The sequence below is a fragment of the Ixodes scapularis genome, unplaced genomic scaffold (genome assembly GCF_016920785.2).
Source record: "Ixodes scapularis isolate PalLabHiFi unplaced genomic scaffold, ASM1692078v2 PGA_scaffold1__304_contigs__length_218370807, whole genome shotgun sequence".
Classification (NCBI taxonomy): Eukaryota; Metazoa; Arthropoda; class Arachnida; order Ixodida; family Ixodidae; genus Ixodes; species Ixodes scapularis.
In genome coordinates, this window is record NW_024609846.1 from 146,487,467 (window position 1) to 146,506,604 (window position 19,138).

Genomic DNA, 19,138 nt, shown 5'->3' on the forward strand with positions numbered 1-19,138 from the left:
GTCGCCGTCGGCGTAACCGGGGGGGGGGGGGGGCGGTCACGTGACCCCCCCCCCGAGGTCACGTGACCCCCCCCCCCCCCCCCCGAGGTCGTGACACCCCCTCCCCCAAGGTCACGTGACCCCCCCCCCCTAGGTCACGTGCCCCTTCCCCCTGAGGCGACGTGACCCCCACCCCCTGCGGTCACGTGACTACCCGCAAGTGACGTCACTCCCCTCAGTACCCTTCCCTACTCCTCCTGAAGAGCTGCGCTCCAATTCGGCGTTACAGGGATTTGCAAACGGCTTTCATTTTTTTACACTAGGGTCAAGAAAATCCGGATTATTTTTTTCGTGTTCAGTAAAACGTACATTAGCTATTTTAATAAGTTGTACCACACGGCTATCAAGCCCCTCGACTGTAGGGCGCTGTATGTCGAATCGAAGTTTGGGGGTGTATTATATGGGACAAAGGGTTTAAGAATACACATTTTGACATCCTGTTTTCTTGATAGTGTATTGCGCAGACTCAAGTCTGGAAGCGTTGCGTGCGGTGACGCATGGCGTGTTGACACGCGACGCGTCCGGAGATGCACTTGGAGGCGCAGGTGTTTGGCAGGTGGCGGACACTGCAGCATTCCATGTCGTTCAAAGGCACGCCTTCGGTCGACGCGAAACCTGGGTTCGTTTCCATTAAAAAAGCAATTTTATCTATTAAAAAAGCTTTATATTCAAAGAAGAATGAACTGCCCTTAAAAATATGTTGATACATTTTAAACCATCAAATGGCATGTCTTAGTGGTCGGCTAGGTAGATCCGCTGCTTGTCCATCGTCGAAGTGGCGAGCGAGCTCTTTTCATTTCCACTTTCGAAAAAAAGCTGTACTCAGTAGAGCATATTATTTATATATGCTTAGCCAGAATAACCGAGCGGTGGGTTATTTTGCCACAATGAACATATTGCTAAATTACCGAAGCATCAAGGAGAATGCTGGGAATATGGGTCTACGCGCCGCATGTTCTGGCATCCGCAGCTGTAACTGTTCTAAAGCACATGAGAAGTCATTCTTCGTAAGGCGTGATGGACTACTAAGACGGCAAGGTTAATAAACAGGCGAGCTGCGGTTAACGTTACCTACGATTTTAACCGGAGAACGACTGAGACGCGTGTGTTTGTTCCTTGCCCTCTAGTCGTCCGTCGTCTCCGGTTAGAATCGTGTGTAACTGTTCCAAATTCGTTTACGAGACATCCGAATGAAGTCCCGTTCACACACTTGCGTTTGCTTAGGACTGAGCTCTTGTCACCTCTTACGACAAGAGAATAGACTGGCACGCGGGCGCCATCTATGATGTGTCCCTACTGCATTTCTCTAGAGCGAAGGTTTTTGCGGTATTTTCGAAATAAAATGCACGTACTATTTCTTTTAAAAAATTATGTTTTTTTCAAACGTTGTCCAAAACTTTCCAGGACACGAAAGATATGAAAAATTACGAAATATCCTAAAAATGCGAGTGTTCCATGACTACCGGATAGACGGAGTCAGTGTGTTCTCACATCGTAATAGATCTTAAAGGGTTAAAACACACGCGTTTGTAAGCAGTCGCAAGTGTGTGCCTTTAGAAGGCTGCACATTCTCATGACAGACCAAGTACAAACTCGTTGTTCCCACTCCCTGACCCTTACGCCTGCAGGTGTCCCCCCTTACCGTGACGATCTGGACTCTGCTGATCACGTCCGTGCTGTGTCTTCCTCCGGCGGGCGTCATGGGTCAGCTCAACCAGATCGACTTAATCCCAGTGGACCTGGCCTACGTGGCCGGTTCCGGCATAACGGGCCTCCTCTCCGCGCTTCTGCCGGCCATCGCGTGCACCATGGCCGAAGCCGGCAGGGTGGCCATCGCCACAACGTCCAGCGTCGTCTTCTCGTTCGCCCTCCAGGCCGCCGTGCAACTCAGAGCTCCCACGGTCTGGGCCCTCGTGGGTGCCGCCTTCATTGTGGCAGCCGTTGTCTGCTCAAACCTGAGGTTCGAGCGCTCGGATGTCAAGCAGAAGCTGACGGGCAACGAGCCTGGCGCGGACAACGTGGCTGGGCCTTTGCCCGTCAAGGACTACGGTGCTCTGCACATGGCCATACCACCAAAGCCGCCCTGAACGACCGTCGTCACCCATGGAACTTTACTGCACCACTCGTGGACGTTCCTCATTGAGTCTAGAGACATTTCTTGGATGTATAAATGTCAGCAAGATGGTCTTCGGAATAGCCTTCTGCTCGATGTTAGGCATGCGGTTAACTGTATGCGTGACATTAACGACAGATTGCTCTCCTCGATCGTGTTCCGTAACAAAATGAGCGTGCTGACAACTTTATTCGGCCCCGGCGATCGGCTGTGCATGGTTCTGGTGGAAAGCCTTGCTGGGCAATGGCATGCGTTATCTTTCTGGGGAAATTGCCAAGCTCCTAAGATATTAAACGGCTGCGTACATCCGACCCTCCATGTTGGTTCAAGCCTATAAAAGAAAGTCAAGGTCAAATTGGTTCAATTGTCACGATGCCTAAACATGTCTACGACATGTTTACCACTCTATACCGTCCATCCATCGCAGCGTCCTCGAAGTCGTAACGAAGTACATAGAAACAGACGGTGTCTCATTTGCAACCTCATGCTATCGCTTGTCACAATCCTGGCGGCTGGCTGTGGAAGTGCCGGAAAAGACGGCGCGTACACGCAAGGTCGTTGTCATGGCGATGTCCCAACTCGTGAATGTTGTGATTTCTGTCGACTGAACGCCTCTATAGCTAGCTACTGCAGAACAAGCGCCTGCAAAGTCTACGTTTGCTGTTGTGCCACCACAGGAGCTCGTGGAGCAGGGCGCGGAACAGTTATGACATCCAATCCGGAAGTCAAGAAGAGATAAATGAAGACGCTGTAAACGCGCGAGTTGGAGAAGCGTTTCACGCGTCACAGCTTAAACGCCCAAGCAGCGGTAATATAGTCCACCATAATTTGCGGTCAATCGTATCTTTGTAGTACAGGGCTCTTCGCTTAGTGCAGCCATACCGGAACATTTCCATTGAATGCAACGAGGTGTGAGGTACACGCCACTACAGCTCCCATTCAGTTTGAATCCGGCGGTAGGTGTACGACTGATATGATGCTCTAACGAAAGATTAAATTGAGGGCAGGCAACGAAGTAACAATAAAACAGTATTTGTGTCGTCGTATGCAGCGCATCGTATCCTAGAGCAGCGCTTCCCAAATATCGAGCAGTGGACTCCAGGAGTTTGTGAGAACAAAGAGCGACTTCCACACTGACGCGGAAGTCGCTCTTTTGAAGGAAGTAGCGTTCATCGAACAATCTTGCCTGGCATTTTTAAAACAGATGTATCAGCAATGTCCCCTGGAGACGTTATTTAATTGGAGGTGAGCTCTGAGTATTGTAGACGACTAAAAATCCGATCATATATACCAAAATTCATTGCCGTGTCATTCGGTTTTTTCGAGTTGGACTGATCTTTCTTCTCCGTGCCTTCATGCTTCCCGCCCGTGTTTGTCTTCTATCTTGTGTACGTCTTTTTAGTGCTTTTAACCATGGTTTAATACCTTCATGCTTCGAATGACTCGAATCCAACAACAAACAGAATTGCTGATCAGCTACCCTTACGACTTCGACGCTCGCCAACTGTACCTGAACTAAGCACCTTGACGTTCCACATGCAGCTCCACTCTTCACGTCGATTGAAACTCTCGTTCAAGTGGCGGACCCACCCTACTTGCTCATGATAAGCTGATCAACTTGGGGTCAGTCCATATATACGAATACAAGATTGTGATACTGTCTTTGTGCCTTGTGTCTTCAGCTGTATTTTATTTATTTATTTTCGCGTAAATTCGTAGTTATTTTGATCTGGAATAATTTGTGTATTTCCGTGAAGGCCTTTCGAGCATGCTAGAAGGTCCTCGACAGTGCAGTTATTAGCTAGGTACAAGATACATCACATCGGGACCTAGGTGCATTTAGCAAAGCGAAGACACAAACATATGTAATTATATGTAATTTTTTCTCGGTAGCTCTAACTGCATAGTATACAATTTGTAGTAATTTGTAACTGCATGTTACTGTTCTGTATGTACTTTTGTTTAAATATACAGAGGAAGGAGGGTGGACTTATACTACCTGCATACGAGTGCTTAAAGATGTAGAGCTCCAGGACACTGCGGTATGGACTTTTCCAGGCAAGCGCTTCATAAACGCAAGCAGATATGATTATAATATTCATTAAAATAATATATCTCGGATAAAGTCTCCATTTCTGAAGCACATTGGTTGATGTAAAAGCTGTTCTCTATTCTTTTATCAGAAGCTCGCCTGTTTATAAATGTGCCTCATTAGCCGTCATTCGTGTTCGTTTGCAAGACTCTCTATTATATATGTACACTAAGCGTTGATCTTCCCAATTGAACTTTAGAAGAATATTTGTTTCAAGCAAACAACGTACTTTCAGCGCTTAGGTTCTTTACTATAATGCAACACCTAAATCTAGTGCAAAAACAAAATTAAAATTTTTTCTTTCATTTTTGCGCACTACAGATTCAGGTGTTACATTATGATTATCATCATCTCGCCTTCACACTCGCTGTTTGTTCATTAGGTGTTTATGTCATCTTCGACGTTTCGGCACTCGCATGCTAATATATGCATGCAAACTTCAGCACTCGCACTGTTAACGTAGATGATGGCAAGAGATTCGAGTCTCGTGTACCTTCTCTTTCGTCCTTTCATCTCACCATTCCCTTCCCCAACTCAGAGTAGCCATTTGAGATTAGGCGAGCGAATCCAGCAAGTAGGCTGGGCGTTGCCCTCCAAGCAGGCGATTTACAAACCCATCTCTCGGGTTCTGTTTCATTATCAGGCTCTATCTCTTGAGCTGACGAACAATGTTCTTGAAATTTAAAGGTTTTAAGATTAAATACTTTAATGTGACAGGTTTTGCCTATTATATAAATGCAGTGTTCCTAGTTATTCTTTCCAGCTTATCATGTTACGAGGATATCAGCCGTACAATTACTGTTATAAAATTGCTCCTCGTTTGTCATTTATATTAAACAAAATGTGAATAGAAAAGCCACCTTGGACGAAGCTGAACCGGAACCTAGGTACAGAGTGCGGCAGTATAAGCTGGCCAAGCGGCGTTCAGGTCGGGCCGCCACAAAAGCCATGTGGAGAGCCCTAGGTACGCTAAGCTCTCTAAAAGAGGCTGGAATGGACTGACACACTTCCCCATTGTCACGGCGTGGCAGTAGGTTTCATAGCTAAATGCCGAGGGCACCGCATACAGCATTTGGCTCTTTTAGGATAGCATTAAAGCTGGCCAGCTTATAGACGCTTTACACACGCGCCAAATTACAGCCGCCATGGCTGACCTTCTTTTGTCTTACCGAGATGCCGAACAACTGAAACGGTAGTTGACGATCCTCTACGAAAACCGATGCTTTAGAAAAGGACACAGTTGAATCTCATGTGGCAATAACCTGGCCTGCTATGGTAACCCCTATGAAAATGGTTAATGCCATTTGAAAGTCATATTATTGCCAAATGGCAACAGCTGTTTACAAATAGTCAATCAGCAGGCAACAGATGTTAATCGTCATTGAGACGTCACCCTGCTGATCCGGATAGCCATTTCGCCACCGTCAACTTTTTGCCGTTCTATTGGTTATTGTCGGTGTATCATCAGTGTATCTACATGTTAACGTTAAATGGCTAAAGGAGGCAATCAAAGGACTATACATTTTATAGTCTTTTGACTGCCTCCAATAGCCAATTAGCATTAGCATGTAGATACACTGGCAATGCACCGACAATAACCAATAGAACGGCAAAAAGTTGACGGTGGCGAAATGGCTATCCGGGTCAACAAGATGACATCTCAATGACGATTAACATCTGTTGCCTGCTGATTGACTGCTCTTAAACACCTGTTGCCATTTGGCAATAATACAAAATGGCATCAACCATTTTTATAAGGGCATAATTATCACATAGACGTCATTTGATCGAATTTCGTGACCATTTCGCCATTGTCAACCCCTCGTAAACTTTAAGCTGGCCAGCCGAAAAACTGCAATAGTTTACATGGCCTACCATTGACTCCATGCCTGATACACATAGTGCCGGCTTGCAATATGGGAAGAAAACAAAGATTGAAGGACAATTTAAAGACCCAAAATTTATTTATCACAATGTCATTAAAATGACGTGTTTTTTTTCAAGACTAAGTTAATCACCCAAATGTAAACAATGAGTGAAAAAATAACCTTTCCTTGCTTCCTGACATGTCTGTAAGGTGTCAGCTGAAAGAAGAAAAACATTATAAATTAAGTGGGCATATAACCAGAAATATTCTTGCAGCACGTTCAAAAATATGCACAGAAGAACCTCGTTCACATGTTTTCTCGGCTGTTATGTTCACGGAAACCGGTCCTATCGAACGTCCAAAAGTATATATGTGTTAGAATTACAGGCTTCATGAATTTCCTTCTTGGTTCTTATGCCCAAACACTGCCACTCAAGGTGGCGGGCATGACTACTAGGAACACATACCCTGTTCCTTTTGCTTTACTCCCTTTATTTTACCTCCTTGCCTCTCTGCACTGTGTTTCTTGTTTGGTCCTGTATGACAATAAGAGATTCAGGCTCTCACGACACCCCATTTTTCTTTACCACCTCCATGCCACCATGTTCAAGCAGTGCTGATTGCATCAAGCCCCACTGCTTTGATGTGGCATACAGGGTGCAGTGATTTGTTTGAGGCAGCTGTGGTTTAGCTCGATGGGCTCAGAATTTTTACATCCTTATATTTCAATATTTTTTTAACTGCAACGATAGACAACGCATCACTGCAATGGCGCGGCTGTCGGCACAGCACATGTACACATATGTCTGCTCACACGAATCTAGTTCCTGCGTATGCAGTGCCCATAGCTGCTGTGGGCAAACACAAGCTTGTCTGTAAACAGTGTGTTACTTATAGTTCAACCACAATTTTAAGAAGTGTTGAAAAAATTGTCAACATATAAAATAAGGCAATCTTTTTTACAGCCATAAAAGCTAAGGTAAGATAAACAGAGAATACAGCTTCCTGAAACATCTATAGCTATCCCAAGGGCATTATCAGTTGTTACATCTTTGCTCATGTCATGATCCTTTATTGTGACTGCATAAAGATGCAGCAGCAGGGTTCTACTGTATTTCACACAATGTTTGAATGTGCAATAGCTTTAACTTCCACAACACATCAGCCAACCACAGGTTGTCAAAATGTCAACTCCACAATAATGTAATAAGTATGAATACAATAATAATCCCTGGAAAAGGGGTACAAGGGGGAGAAAGGTCAAAGAGGAATCTCCTTTGTCCCCTTGTTCCCCATTTTATTTGATGTGATTATTATTGTCATTCTTGTCTTGAATAAAAGGGTCTACTCGTGTCTCTTAAGAGAGGGAAGCAGCTTACCTGGAAGAGCATAGCGCCCCCGGGACAGAAATCGAGAGAGGCTGTCCTCGATTTGCTTCCCCACATTGCTGTACTCCGTGAAGGTGCGAGCTGAAAGAGCAAATCAGAATTGCAATTTAAAATGATAATAGCCCCTAGAAAGCTACACTCAAGTATTGGTACCCTTTTCCTCATTGTCCAGTTCTGCCAAAACGGTCATTCATCCATTTGGATGGTGAAATTCGTTCATGCGCATGCAGCTTGTGAGCACTGCCATGTTGTTATTGCGTCATTACTTGAATTTAATGTAAATATTCACTTCACCTTAGACAAAGATTTATCTATTACTTTTGATAAGATCTTTGGATGCTTGGCAATTTTAACAGCAGCCTGGGGGGCGCACTCATAGATGCACCACTCTTCAATCAGTTTGGGGAGTGCGTCTTTAAACGCTCACTCTTTTTATCGTACGGGAGGAAGCACCATCTATCCCCTAGCATCGGAAATAATTTTCCTTTAGAAATTAAAGCTATGATGGTAGCACAAGAAAAGTTTCGTACAAAAAAATATAGGCAAAATAGGGACAAAAAAAAATTTTTTTTTGGTCATGGGTCCCCAGTCACGGGGTCAAGAAATAGATTAATCTTGTGTGTTAACATTTTTTTCAAAGCAAAAACATGACAGGACTATGTTATCAAGTGTATAGCTCTTTTTACTGTGGTCATAATGAGGTGGCATAGCCTTTGTCATTTGCCCAATAATGCTCAACAAACACAAAACTAAAACAAAAATTCTTGCAGACCAAGAGCCATTACTACATGCAATGCAAGTTTCGAGGGTAAACATTTTGGCAGAGGCCTGCCTGGTCGGGAGAAAGCTTAAAAACTCAAAAACATCCGTCCACACACCCGCATCTGTGTTCCCTACATAAAGGGGACTAGCGAAGCGCTGTCATGTATGCTGGTAAAAGAAAGTATTCAGGTGTCCCACAAACCGGTATCAACACTCTGACGTATGATGCTGCGAATTAAAGGTCATCCCTCTAAACAAAGAGCGCAGGGCATTGTATATTCAATTCCATGCTACCTACATTTGAAAAACAAAGAACTTCCCAGAAAGAATTCAACAACACAAACACAACTGCAAATTCGACCACGAGCGCAGCGCTGTTGCAGAGCACTGTGAGGACAATGAATATCGCATCAGCTTTGCCAACACCCTCATAAATGTTGAGACAAACTTCTGCCAGCAGCTTTTTATAGTCATGGCATATCCAAACAACACCAGGAAACATCAATAGGTCCACTGGCACATTGCCATCATGCTACGTGAACGGACTAGGCCACCTAACGAAGTGAAAAAAAAAGAGACTATCGTAGAAGCAAACGAAGCTGTTGTCCCCTATCTAGAAGCAGTCACCCCTGAAGAAAAAAACAAGCTGTTTTTGAAACGTTGGGGCCTTGTTGTAGGATATGGTTGGTTATTTTTTTCAAATTCCAATGTATGAGTTTTGCATTTGTTTGAGTCATCATTCACTTTTTTACCATATTTACCCGCATCATGAACACACCTCTTTATTCTGAAATTGACATATTTCGGGGGTGCGTTCATTATGCAGGGTAAATTTCTGCATTTACACACTTCGCGAAAATGTAATTTTAGGTGGCAGTATGACACGGCAAGGTACTGTGGCATGTCTCCACTGACGGAGGCGCATCGACGGCTGGTCGTGGGCGCGCTACAATAACCATGTTCTACAATTTGAAAACCTTTTTTTAGGGTGCTTTCGGTGTGCCTTCTGTCAAAGGAAAAGCGCCCTCCTAGTGAAGAGTAAAAAAATCTTGCATGTAAGAAATTTAGGTGTCCAATAAAAGCATATGACCAAATAAGATCATATAAAAACCTTATAAAAACGTATAAGAACAATATAGGAAATATATAAGATTATATAAGAAGTTTTAAGAAACTGAAAAGAAGTTTCTTATAACTTCAAATATAATTTTATATTGTTCTTATATGTTTTTATAAGGTTCTTGTATTTTCTTATATGATCTTATTGGATCATACGCGTTTGTTGGACATAAAATTTTTTTATGCATCAAAGATTTGTTTTACTAGGGAAGCTCACTCAGCATGGGGAGCGACGCGACCGTCCTTAGGCCTAACCACTTTCACGATTTCACTGTCCGAAAGCACACTACAGATGACCGCGTGTTTGTTGACATCAATGCATTCGGTGGGCGAAACATGTCCAAAGCTGGGCAATTCCTCGACCCCAGCTTTGTTACGTGTATGCGCCGCTCGGTTTCACTCTTGATCACATCCACAACTACACACTTGTAGCCATGAAAGCATGTACCGCTATGCTTTGCCTGGTTTGAAGTGGCCTGGCCGCTTGGCGGCGAAAGAAAATTGGCTTGATGGCTAGCCGAGTTGGACGTAGTTTGAGACTCATGGAGCGAGTAGACACGGTAAATAAAAACATTCTAAAAACTTCTCAGGTGTTCCTCAAGCTTTGAGTACTGTGACCTATTTAAAGCTTGAGTAATTAACATTCACCTCTAAGCTGACTGTGGTGGTAACTACGCACTCACCGGATCAATCAACCACCTCCCTCTCGTTTTTTGACCCCGCCTTCTGCACATGGTTATGGGCGGGAGTGTAACACATGGCGAAAGGTAGACATATGACTGGTCCAACGAGCATGTAGCTTCTACTACAATTTCAGCTGGTCATTCAACAGAGTATAGTGATGTAGCACAAAAAAAATGTGTGCCATTTCAGAATGTCTGAAGGAGAACACACCCTCAAACATCCTGAAACTGTAGAGAGTTTCCTGCAAAGCCACTCGATTTGATTGGCCAAGCAGTAAATAAAAGGTACACTCACCAAAGCACTGTGTCGCCCATGATAAGTCTGCAACTCCCTTCAATAATTGGGAAACAACCAAAAAGCCACAGGAATGTAACACTGGATCCTGAAACAGAAAAAAAACAGCAAAATGCAGGAATTAACACAATATACAAACCGCTTCAGCGAGTGACACTTAAAACTAGCTACAGTTCTTTGGGCACCGTCTTTTTATTACAGATAATTGTGAGTGAGGACGTGCTGTCATTATTTTTCTAGCCCTGTAAACCTTTCCCATTCGAAGGTCTCCGACGTCGGTTTCGCAAACTTCATAAAATCTGCCATTGCTCCATTATCAAGTTCGATTATCAAGTGACAAGTTAAAATTTCAATGGTGGAGGCTCACAGACATTAAGCACCTGCTTCAAGCCCCTCGGCTGTCGAGAAAACACTATGTCAACCGCTCCGAAACATTGGTTTTGTGCAGAAGAGAGATTGAAGTATGCTACTGATTCAGTAGAACTACATCATATTCATCAACCATTGTTAGCCGATTCACTATGCGACTCATCGTGAAAACGAGACTTGGACTTGGCCAGGGCAATATGTTTTACAGAGATATGTTTACCGATTTGACGGACGCTGTCATTTTATTAAGCAGCCTTATATATTTGCTCTTTATGAAGCAGATGAAGAGGAGCAAAACACAAATAGTGTTATGGACAACGGCAAGTTGAAGAAGTGATAGGACAAGCGCTACTTGTGGTTCTTCAACTTGTCCTCGTACTGCCATTTGTGTATCACTATTGTTTGAGCAACTTGTCAAGCGGTTCAATTTAGTACCCGTGAAGCGGCTTGTCAGTGGCCTTGTCACTAAAGCAGGGAACATGCAGACAACAAATCACTTTGATGGTGATGACCACAACATTTTCATGTCATCTCAGAAAAATCGCCCCCCCCCCCCCCCCCCCCAAAAAAAAAAGCTGATCCTGCACTTATGTTGCAGAATGTGTGCATCGTCTGACGGCACAGACTGGAGGGTCACACTGCAGTTCTCTTCGTGCGTTACACTCCCAGTTTCAATGCGGTGACCAATAAATGTTTCGGTGATGCAAAAAAATAGAAAGAAAAAAAAAGACATTGCTCTGAATATTTTGTTGTTCCCCTTATTTAACTTATCAAAACAAATTTCCCGTTAATTGGACCTCAAGATAAACGTGACACGCCGACCTATTAAAGATAACAGCAATCCAGTCCTCGTCAAATTAACTGAGGGCAATAAAAAAAAAACAAGGAGGTCATGCAATAATTGTATAGGGGAATGGCAATGGTCCCAGGAAGATATGCTTCAGTTTGTGCAGTATCATTGATTTCCTCATTAGACAAGTGTCATCAGCTTTGGCCACTGCTCATGCATTACATTTTAGAGAGAAGCACACTGTACGATGGCACGTTTACTCCATGACATGCCAACCTTTTGCTGGGTTCCCAATTATCCTGAATAACACAAAAATTTGCAAATAAAAGAAGCAGTTAGATCAATAGGTCACAAAAATCTATGTGAAACGAGCAGTCTAGATCAGTGCATGCAGGGTGACTCCATTGGGGCTGTATAGGAGCTTTACAACCACCCCAATAGCTTGGTAAATCAAACCCAATTATCCTCTGCTAAATGTGTGAGCTACATGGTCTTGGTAGGCAGTTCAAATTCCTCACTTACCCCCCCACCCATTTTCTCCCACACTAGGTGGCAGAAACACTGTTCTTATTCTGCATGTGGCTGATTATTAAAAGCCTTTTGGCTTTTCAATTTAAGTAAATGCACATATTGAAAAGGAGCTTATTGCCTAGTAATCAGGTCTACGAGAAAATTTTGAAGTGTAGAATATATGAAGTTTGCTAGACCTATGGCGGACAATATTTACCCTCCAAATCAAAGCAGCACCAAATGTGTCAGCCATGTGCCCACGACAACTTCAGATGAGACTAATGACAAATGCATAAAGCATATGATAATTACAGAACGACCCGATACTATGACCCAGAAAGTTGAACAAGCTTACGTGAACACGCTTACAAAAAGATATCTAGAATGCCAAAGAATCAATGGAAATAAAAATAGGAAGACTTGACTGATCCTCTCTGAAGTCCCGATCTTGGTATCAATAGCGTGCATCGATGCTTACAATCATGCTCTGCGGTGTGGCCAGAAAACACACCTGAGTGAAGCTCCCAATCATTATGCTCTTAGGTGGACAAAAGGCTCACTTCAAACAGCTTTCAGCAATAAAAAAAAAGCATGCCAGATACTAACATAACATGGTTTCCCCAAAAATAAAACACATAAAACTCCAACATCTTTAGGGGCTAAGGAAACAACCAAGGACGCACAAGAATGAAGCACCTCATCCCAAAGTGAATGGAACGCCAAGGTGCAACACATCGCTCTCCTAAGCAACTAACACTACTTACAATTTTTTGAACACCTTCCTGGTAAACTAAGAGCGGGAATATTAATTATAATTACATGTGGTGCATCGCCTTCAGGATTGCTGGCTGATGTGAAACTCTGGAAGATCTTCAAGATTAAAGTGAGCAGAAATTTTTTACTTGGCCTGAAAATCTCTCATACTTTGTATCTTGTTCAGAGTTAAGCAATAACACCACAGCTATCTACTAACACATTACGCCTAGAAAGTATCACCTACGTAAGACAAGAATGATTCAGACACTACCTATTGTTAGCGCCATTTTGTAAAAGAGACTTGCACAGTCTGTTCACTTTCCATGTGGCACACCCATGAGTTCTTTCGCCGGGCAGACGTGCCAGACGCATATTAAATCTCTCACACCGGCCTCCATGTCCACAACAAGGCTCTAACATTTCAGAAGTGTGGTCACGTGGCCATGCCCCTCTGCAGATTGACTGCTGTGGTGACATGTAGCTCAACAGCGGTGGACTTCTCCTACTAGAACCTCAACATGGAAGGAACGAATTCCCAAGGGCTACGGCAGAATGTGCGGAACTTGAACTGACCGGCTGTGGCAGCAAACCCTCTCCAAGTTCCAGCCACCATTTCAACAGGGACGACGGGGAGCACAGGCTTTGTCAGTAGCGACGGCACCCCCACGAGCCAAAGTCCGTGGCAGCACCTGCGACAAAGAGCCCTTGCATAATCCCTGTCACCACTCCGGCTGGGATCACAGGGAGCACAAATGATGGCGGAGCCACCACGAGCCAGAGCTACATGGCAGCACCTGCAGCAGCGAGGCCCCCACAAGTATACCACTCACCATCTTGAATGGGAACTCGGGGAGCGCAAGCGTTGGGAGGTGACGACAGCGCCACCACCAAAAACGATGTGGCAGCACAAGAACCAGGTTCTGATGACAACAGGTGCTGACATCCAAGTCAACTTGGTGGCTGTCCAACCAAACAGACGTGACGCGTACCTGAGAAGGCAAATAATGTTTTGTAGTGATCGAAGTGGCCAAAAAGTTGCCAAGCGAAACTCAGCATTCAACCCTAATGATGAGCCACGCTGTTTCGACTATGATCGACATATGTCTGCGAATCGCTCTAAACCGCAGAAGTGTGAAGGCTGCATCAATTTGAATGGACATGGACAATTAATGGACCATTTTTGTGTGCAGGCAACAAACTGCCAGCGAAAAGAGTGATGAAAACTCAAGTGAGTTACTCCGACACTGCTAAATAAATAGGACAGCTTACCATCATCTCCTATTGATATCTGCCATTAAGTCTGTACCTCAGCACTGTAGGTGATGTCAGTGGTGTCCGTCTCAGGGAACTCAAACTAGTAGTTCACTGAGCAACTCCTCCTTGACCAGGCCTGCAGCGATTATAAATATGAAGAACAGATATATTACGTTACATAAATGACACAAGATAGAAAAGGCACAGACAGTACCATACCTTCCAAGTTTGGGGACACCAAATTCGGGATAATTTCTAAGCAGGGGAGGGGGGGGGGGGGGTGTTTTAAAAAGAAATATTGAGAACAAATTTGCATGAAGACAACTTCATTATATTTATATATTGCACTGCCTATGCTCATGGGATTGCAGCCGTCCACAGTGATGGCAAAAACTCTTCTTTAGTACAAAAGAGAGGGGGAGGGTAATTTCTCTTTTCGGGAGGTTTTTCTGTCAATCATACAAACTGATCAAAATTTAAGAGACTTCTGGGTAATACGGGGAAGTTGGCAGGTGTGCAATACTAAACAGACACAATTTGCTACCAGCAATGGCAAAAGAGAATGCAGGTTGGATCAGCTATGCATAAAGGTACTTTGAACAACATATACCATACAGAGTGTACTCACGCAAGGCTAGCGAGCGGTGCACTCTGGGTACATCACCGTATTTGTGCTCGCGAAAGCAGACAGCGGAAAGCGCACAGCCTCACGGGCCACACTATGAAGCGAGCATTCTACGGTTCAGGTGACACCACGCATGAAAAAGATGTCGCTCTTGTGCGACAGTCTGCTGTTGCACAAGGAAAAAAGATGAACTGGAGAAAAAAAGACAAGGACAGCAGGCATTGCAGACTCCCAGTTTATGCAAATCCCGAGAGTCCGAACATGCGTGCAAAATGGTTTGGACACTCCACTTGAAACGAGAATGACTCACTAGCATCATCGGGCAAAGCCCACACAAAAATCATGACAAGTGGAGAGTGTGTGAGCATGTTAGTGAAGTTAATTAGTGCCCGTCTATTTTGTGTGTCCAAATAAATAAATAAATAAATATATATATATATATATATATATGAGTAAAGCTATACGCACTCCGGAATGCACTTCGGACGGAAATGGCTATACGCACTCCACTTTTCTCGCATAAAACGAGTGGTCACAACGAATTTTCTAAGCAGAGGCATGGCATAGGGGTCAAGGTGTCCGCTTCATACGCAAGTGGACGCGGGTTCCATCCGCAGTGGGCCTGCTTTTTTTTCTTTTTTTTTTTCCAAACATTTTGTTTTGTCGAGGCATTTGGCGACATTTAGGACATTTTTTTTTTTTTTTTTGCGATAAACAGTAAAAAAAAAAAAAAAAAAATCGAATGTTGTTGAGAAACTTCGCAAAACTAAATGGTATGGGAGTCCCTTTCGAGGTGCGATCGGGGACAGCGGGGCTTGGATTGCCGGCTGGACGCCGCGAAGCGGCGTGTACTGGTTACGATTTGTAATTAGCAGCCGATACTGTCGCCGCGAAGCGGCGTGAACGCAGGCGGGGGGCTGTGTTAACGAGCTCCCTAGTGATACACGCGCCGTTCTAAAAGGGTGGCCCGAGCGGCATGATCTCTCGGAGGAGTGCGTATAGCCATTTCCGTCCGAAGTGCACTCCGGAGTGCGTATAGCTTTACTCTCTCTCTCTCTGTATGTATATATATATATATATATATATATATATATATATATATATATATATATATATATATATATATATATATATATATAGCGCAGTAGATCAAACGGCTCCAACCACAATGTTTTCTTTTTTTACGCGTTTCGCTCGCGTCGCTTGAGATCACCCACAGCGATAAGACGCGCGGGCCGACAAAGAAACCTGGCCAGTACAGATATGAGTAGGCAGCGATGCGTGCCGACGCGAAGTGACGACCCGCGTGCGATAAAACGTTTGACAGGTCGACCGACGTGTTGGGTGACCGAATCATGGCTTCGCGATTAGAATTCGCAACCCGTCGGACGGTTTGACGAAAAGCGCGAGGAGAGATGCTCGCCTAAGGAAAATACCTGTCAGAATACACTTCTCGGGCGCGATTAGGCAAAGGCAGGGCAAGGAAACAACCCAAGGAAATGCTTGAACGGAAGCTTAGGAGGACACAGAGAAAAAAGGCTTACCTTCGAGAAGCACCGAGGAATGAGCCAATTGAGCAGTGCCCATAACCTCCAGGGCTGTTCATTCTTGCTCGCGTGGTGCCTCGCCACTTATTAGTCGCAAAATCCATTCTCGGACGCGGCATATCGGATCGATATGAGTTCCACGTAAAAATAAAAGACACACCAAACCGCAACAAAGCTTCGACGCAAATGAAGTATAGGGTGGATTGGATTGGCTTGTAAAAGACTTTGTTTCGAGGTGCATAATAAATGCGAAAATAAAAAAGTTAACGTAACATTATTCGTAAAACAGTGGCGAACCGAAACAATAAAACGTTTTAACAAACTTAAAAAACCAAAACAAATGTATTAAATTAAAAGTTTTATACGCGATACGAAACGTCGCTAGCCACACAACTACGACGGGATTTTAGTTTCGATTTGGAATCGGAGGCTGCGTATTTTCTACACCGATTGGATATCCAGGGGGCGTGGACAATGGCGTCATGGACGTAAAAATAGCAGCTTTTATTTTGACATCTTGGTTATTTTTACGTCAACAACACGTTTTCTTTGGATGCCGCTGACTGCATTGTGAAATGTCGGTAGCTCGGCGTGTGTGTGGCCGGGTGCTCGGCTCGGCGGCTCGGCGGTGTCCGCGCTGGTGCGTGTTGTCAACATTGCCGCCTGTACTCGTCGCGTTCTTAGGAACATCAAAATAAGCGTTCTCCATTTTCAAACTTCGCCCGGTGCCGTCCGTCACTCCTGTTGCAAATGTAGATTACGTGTACCGGAGGCGACAGAGCCCAGCCGCAGCAACTTTGTACGCATTTTTCTGGAGCTGTACTTGTGTGCAGTACGACGGATTATCACCCTTGCATAGAATAGCTGCGAAGGCCGTGCAAGCAGCGCGCGAGTAGCCTTGACTGGCATGACTGCACCCGATGCTGGAGCGTTCGTGGCGCGCGATCCAAAGCAACGAGCTCGCGCTTTTAGCACTGTCGTCGACAGCATTTTTCTTTTCTTTTTTTCAGTGTTAGTCATAAAAAAGAAATGTCGTAAATATCGTCAAATGTCCCAACAAAACAAAATGTCCGAAAAAAAAAAAGGCGGCCGAGGCTGAGGTTTTTAAGGGTCTATGAAGTAATTTTTTTATTTTTATTTATTTGTTTGCCAGTTTTTTTGCGCCCCTCTTTGAGTGCTGTCGCATTTTTTTGTATTATTTTCACGTTTATTTTTCGTTGGTTTTACTTCGGATATTATTTGCATAAGCATTTTTGAGCTGACTTCGCACCTGTGGATATTGTCATGATGGATTCGGGAGCCCATACTCGGGTCTTATAAATTTTGAGCCATTGTAATTTCAACTCACTGTAAATAATTTAGGAAAAAATGAAACGTTTGTCTGTAAATATGGTTGTATTAGCGCGTGTGGATGTAGATTGTAGTCATATATTAACACTATTAAAATATTCAGATATGGCTAATTGTCACATTTTTATTTGCCTTGCTAACAAAACTGTGTCAACCAATTTTATTTTAGTGATCTGGTGTCTTCGTGTATATAAACTAAATTATTATTATTTATTGAAAATATAAGAACGTAGGATTTCATTATCCCAAATTGTTAACTTCTCTCATTAATTTAAGAACATTTACAAAAAAAAAAGTACAATTCGTGACATATATTCGGCGATTCAAACATTTGGGCAAGGAATGAAGAAATGCGTTGCATCCTTAACATGTTGTTTGAAGTTATATAGACGAAAATGGTCGCTCCCAGAAATAAGTAATTGTAAAGTAATTGCATTACTTTTTGATGTAATTTGCAATTGTAATGAATTATTTTTCACATAGTAGTAGTTGTAATTATGGTTAAACTACTTTTGGAGCGAAATGATTGTAATTGTAATTAAATTACATTTTGGAAGAAATTTACCATGTATGGTTTTCTTCAATTTGCCGCGGAACACAAGAGCCAATTGAACCTCTAGCGTATATTATAACTATGGTTTGTACCTAAAGTTTGATTTACTTGCAGCAGAATTTGGCCGGTATTGCACTGCTACCGGGGGCGCTTGATTGACAATAGGATGAGTATAAAAAGACGATACCCGAATTCTGTATTGACACCTGCCAATAAAAAGACGCTAAAGGGTTCTTTCGCCATTTGATTGCCATTGTAGCGCCTACCACGTCAGTGCCAAACTTCAATAAAGGGGTAATACCGTGTCCATAAATTTCAAGCGAGAGCAATCGAATGGCGATAGGGGCAATAGAATGTCAGTCAGATGTATATTGAATGGCGGAAGCCATTTTTATAGGGGAATGATGAAGTGAAATAAACGAAATGCGAGGAAACAAAAACTGAAGGTCAGTTATGGCGGCGTCCACGCACAGCTGCTGCAAAGCGTCTATATTGCCACTGACGGTACACTTGGAGGTAAGTATACAGGATATTTTTCGAACGCGGGCAGAATCTCTAATCAAAAAGTACGGATCGCACATAATATTTCTTATGGTCAATCTTTCTAAAGGAAGCCAAAATAAAACACGTTCGAATTTCCCTCTTTTTATTTCACGCAGTTCGACAATATTAAACTAAGAGATGAGAGTAAGGAGCCAAAAACGTAATTTCCGCTATGATACCATGACAAATAACATTCGACTATTTTTGTTTGCTTTTTTTCCTTTGAGATTATATGTTACCGTGATATGCCCGGCCGGGTCGAGCCGGTTTCAGTACATTTAGAGTAATGTAGAAATTAATTTTCTTGCCGAAATATTATTACTCCCTTTAGCTTGCCGAGAAAAGGCCATAGACGCGATGAAGCGAGCTGTTCAATTGAACAGAAAGTTCCTATTTTCAAGGTGTGTGTGTGATTTGATAGCTTCATCTTTGAGGAACTGAGCTGGCAATGTAGTTAATGAGGAGTTCGGGCAGAGGATTCCT

General features: G+C 43.5%; 2 protein-coding genes across 12 annotated transcripts in view; one reads left to right on the forward strand and one right to left on the reverse strand.

Moving 5' to 3' along the window:
* Window positions 1–4,270, forward strand: part of LOC8053674 (solute carrier family 35 member G1) — a 125,127-nt gene extending 120,857 nt beyond the window's left edge. For all 3 annotated transcript variants that reach the window (XM_029984218.4, XM_029984220.4, XM_029984221.4), the window contains one exon: window positions 1,668–4,270. In XM_029984218.4, the coding sequence (XP_029840078.2) occupies window positions 1,668–2,126 (459 nt within the window). In that variant the 3' untranslated portion in view covers window positions 2,127–4,270. The remainder of the gene's footprint in view (window positions 1–1,667) is intronic.
* A 1,908-nt stretch (window positions 4,271–6,178) lies between these two features.
* LOC115328095 lies at window positions 6,179–16,414 on the reverse strand. Of its 9 annotated transcripts, XM_040502552.1 has the most exons (9): window positions 16,207–16,383; window positions 14,257–14,292; window positions 14,053–14,173; window positions 13,614–13,772; window positions 13,357–13,472; window positions 10,359–10,446; window positions 7,491–7,580; window positions 6,423–6,458; window positions 6,179–6,328 (listed from the first exon to the last, which is right to left on the reverse strand). In XM_040502552.1, exons 4-9 carry the CDS (start codon window positions 13,724–13,726, stop codon window positions 6,325–6,327), a joined length of 447 nt encoding a protein of 148 aa, XP_040358486.1. In that variant the 5' UTR covers window positions 13,727–13,772; window positions 14,053–14,173; window positions 14,257–14,292; window positions 16,207–16,383; the 3' UTR covers window positions 6,179–6,324. The 9 variants fall into 9 exon arrangements, 8 of the variants coding, with proteins under 8 accessions (XP_040358486.1, XP_040358485.1, XP_040358484.1 ...); XM_040502551.1 differs by lacking the exon at window positions 14,257–14,292 and having other exon boundaries at window positions 14,090–14,173; XM_040502550.1 differs by lacking the exon at window positions 14,257–14,292.
* Window positions 16,415–19,138: the final 2,724 nt, after the last annotated feature.

Bases quoted from the DNA above. Each gene is read 5' to 3' on its own strand.
- LOC115328095 (XM_040214756.1), bottom strand. From the start codon at position 16,328: ATGCCGCGTCCGAGAATGGATTTTGCGACTAATAAGTGGCGAGGCACC. The intron at 10,447-13,356 runs GTCAGTTCAAGT...TTTCTGTTTCAG, and splicing joins AGGGTTTGCTGCCACAGCCG to GATCCAGTGTTACATTCCTG. The intron at 7,581-10,358 runs GTGAGTGTACCT...TTGCTCTTTCAG, and splicing joins ATGGGCGACACAGTGCTTTG to CTCGCACCTTCACGGAGTAC.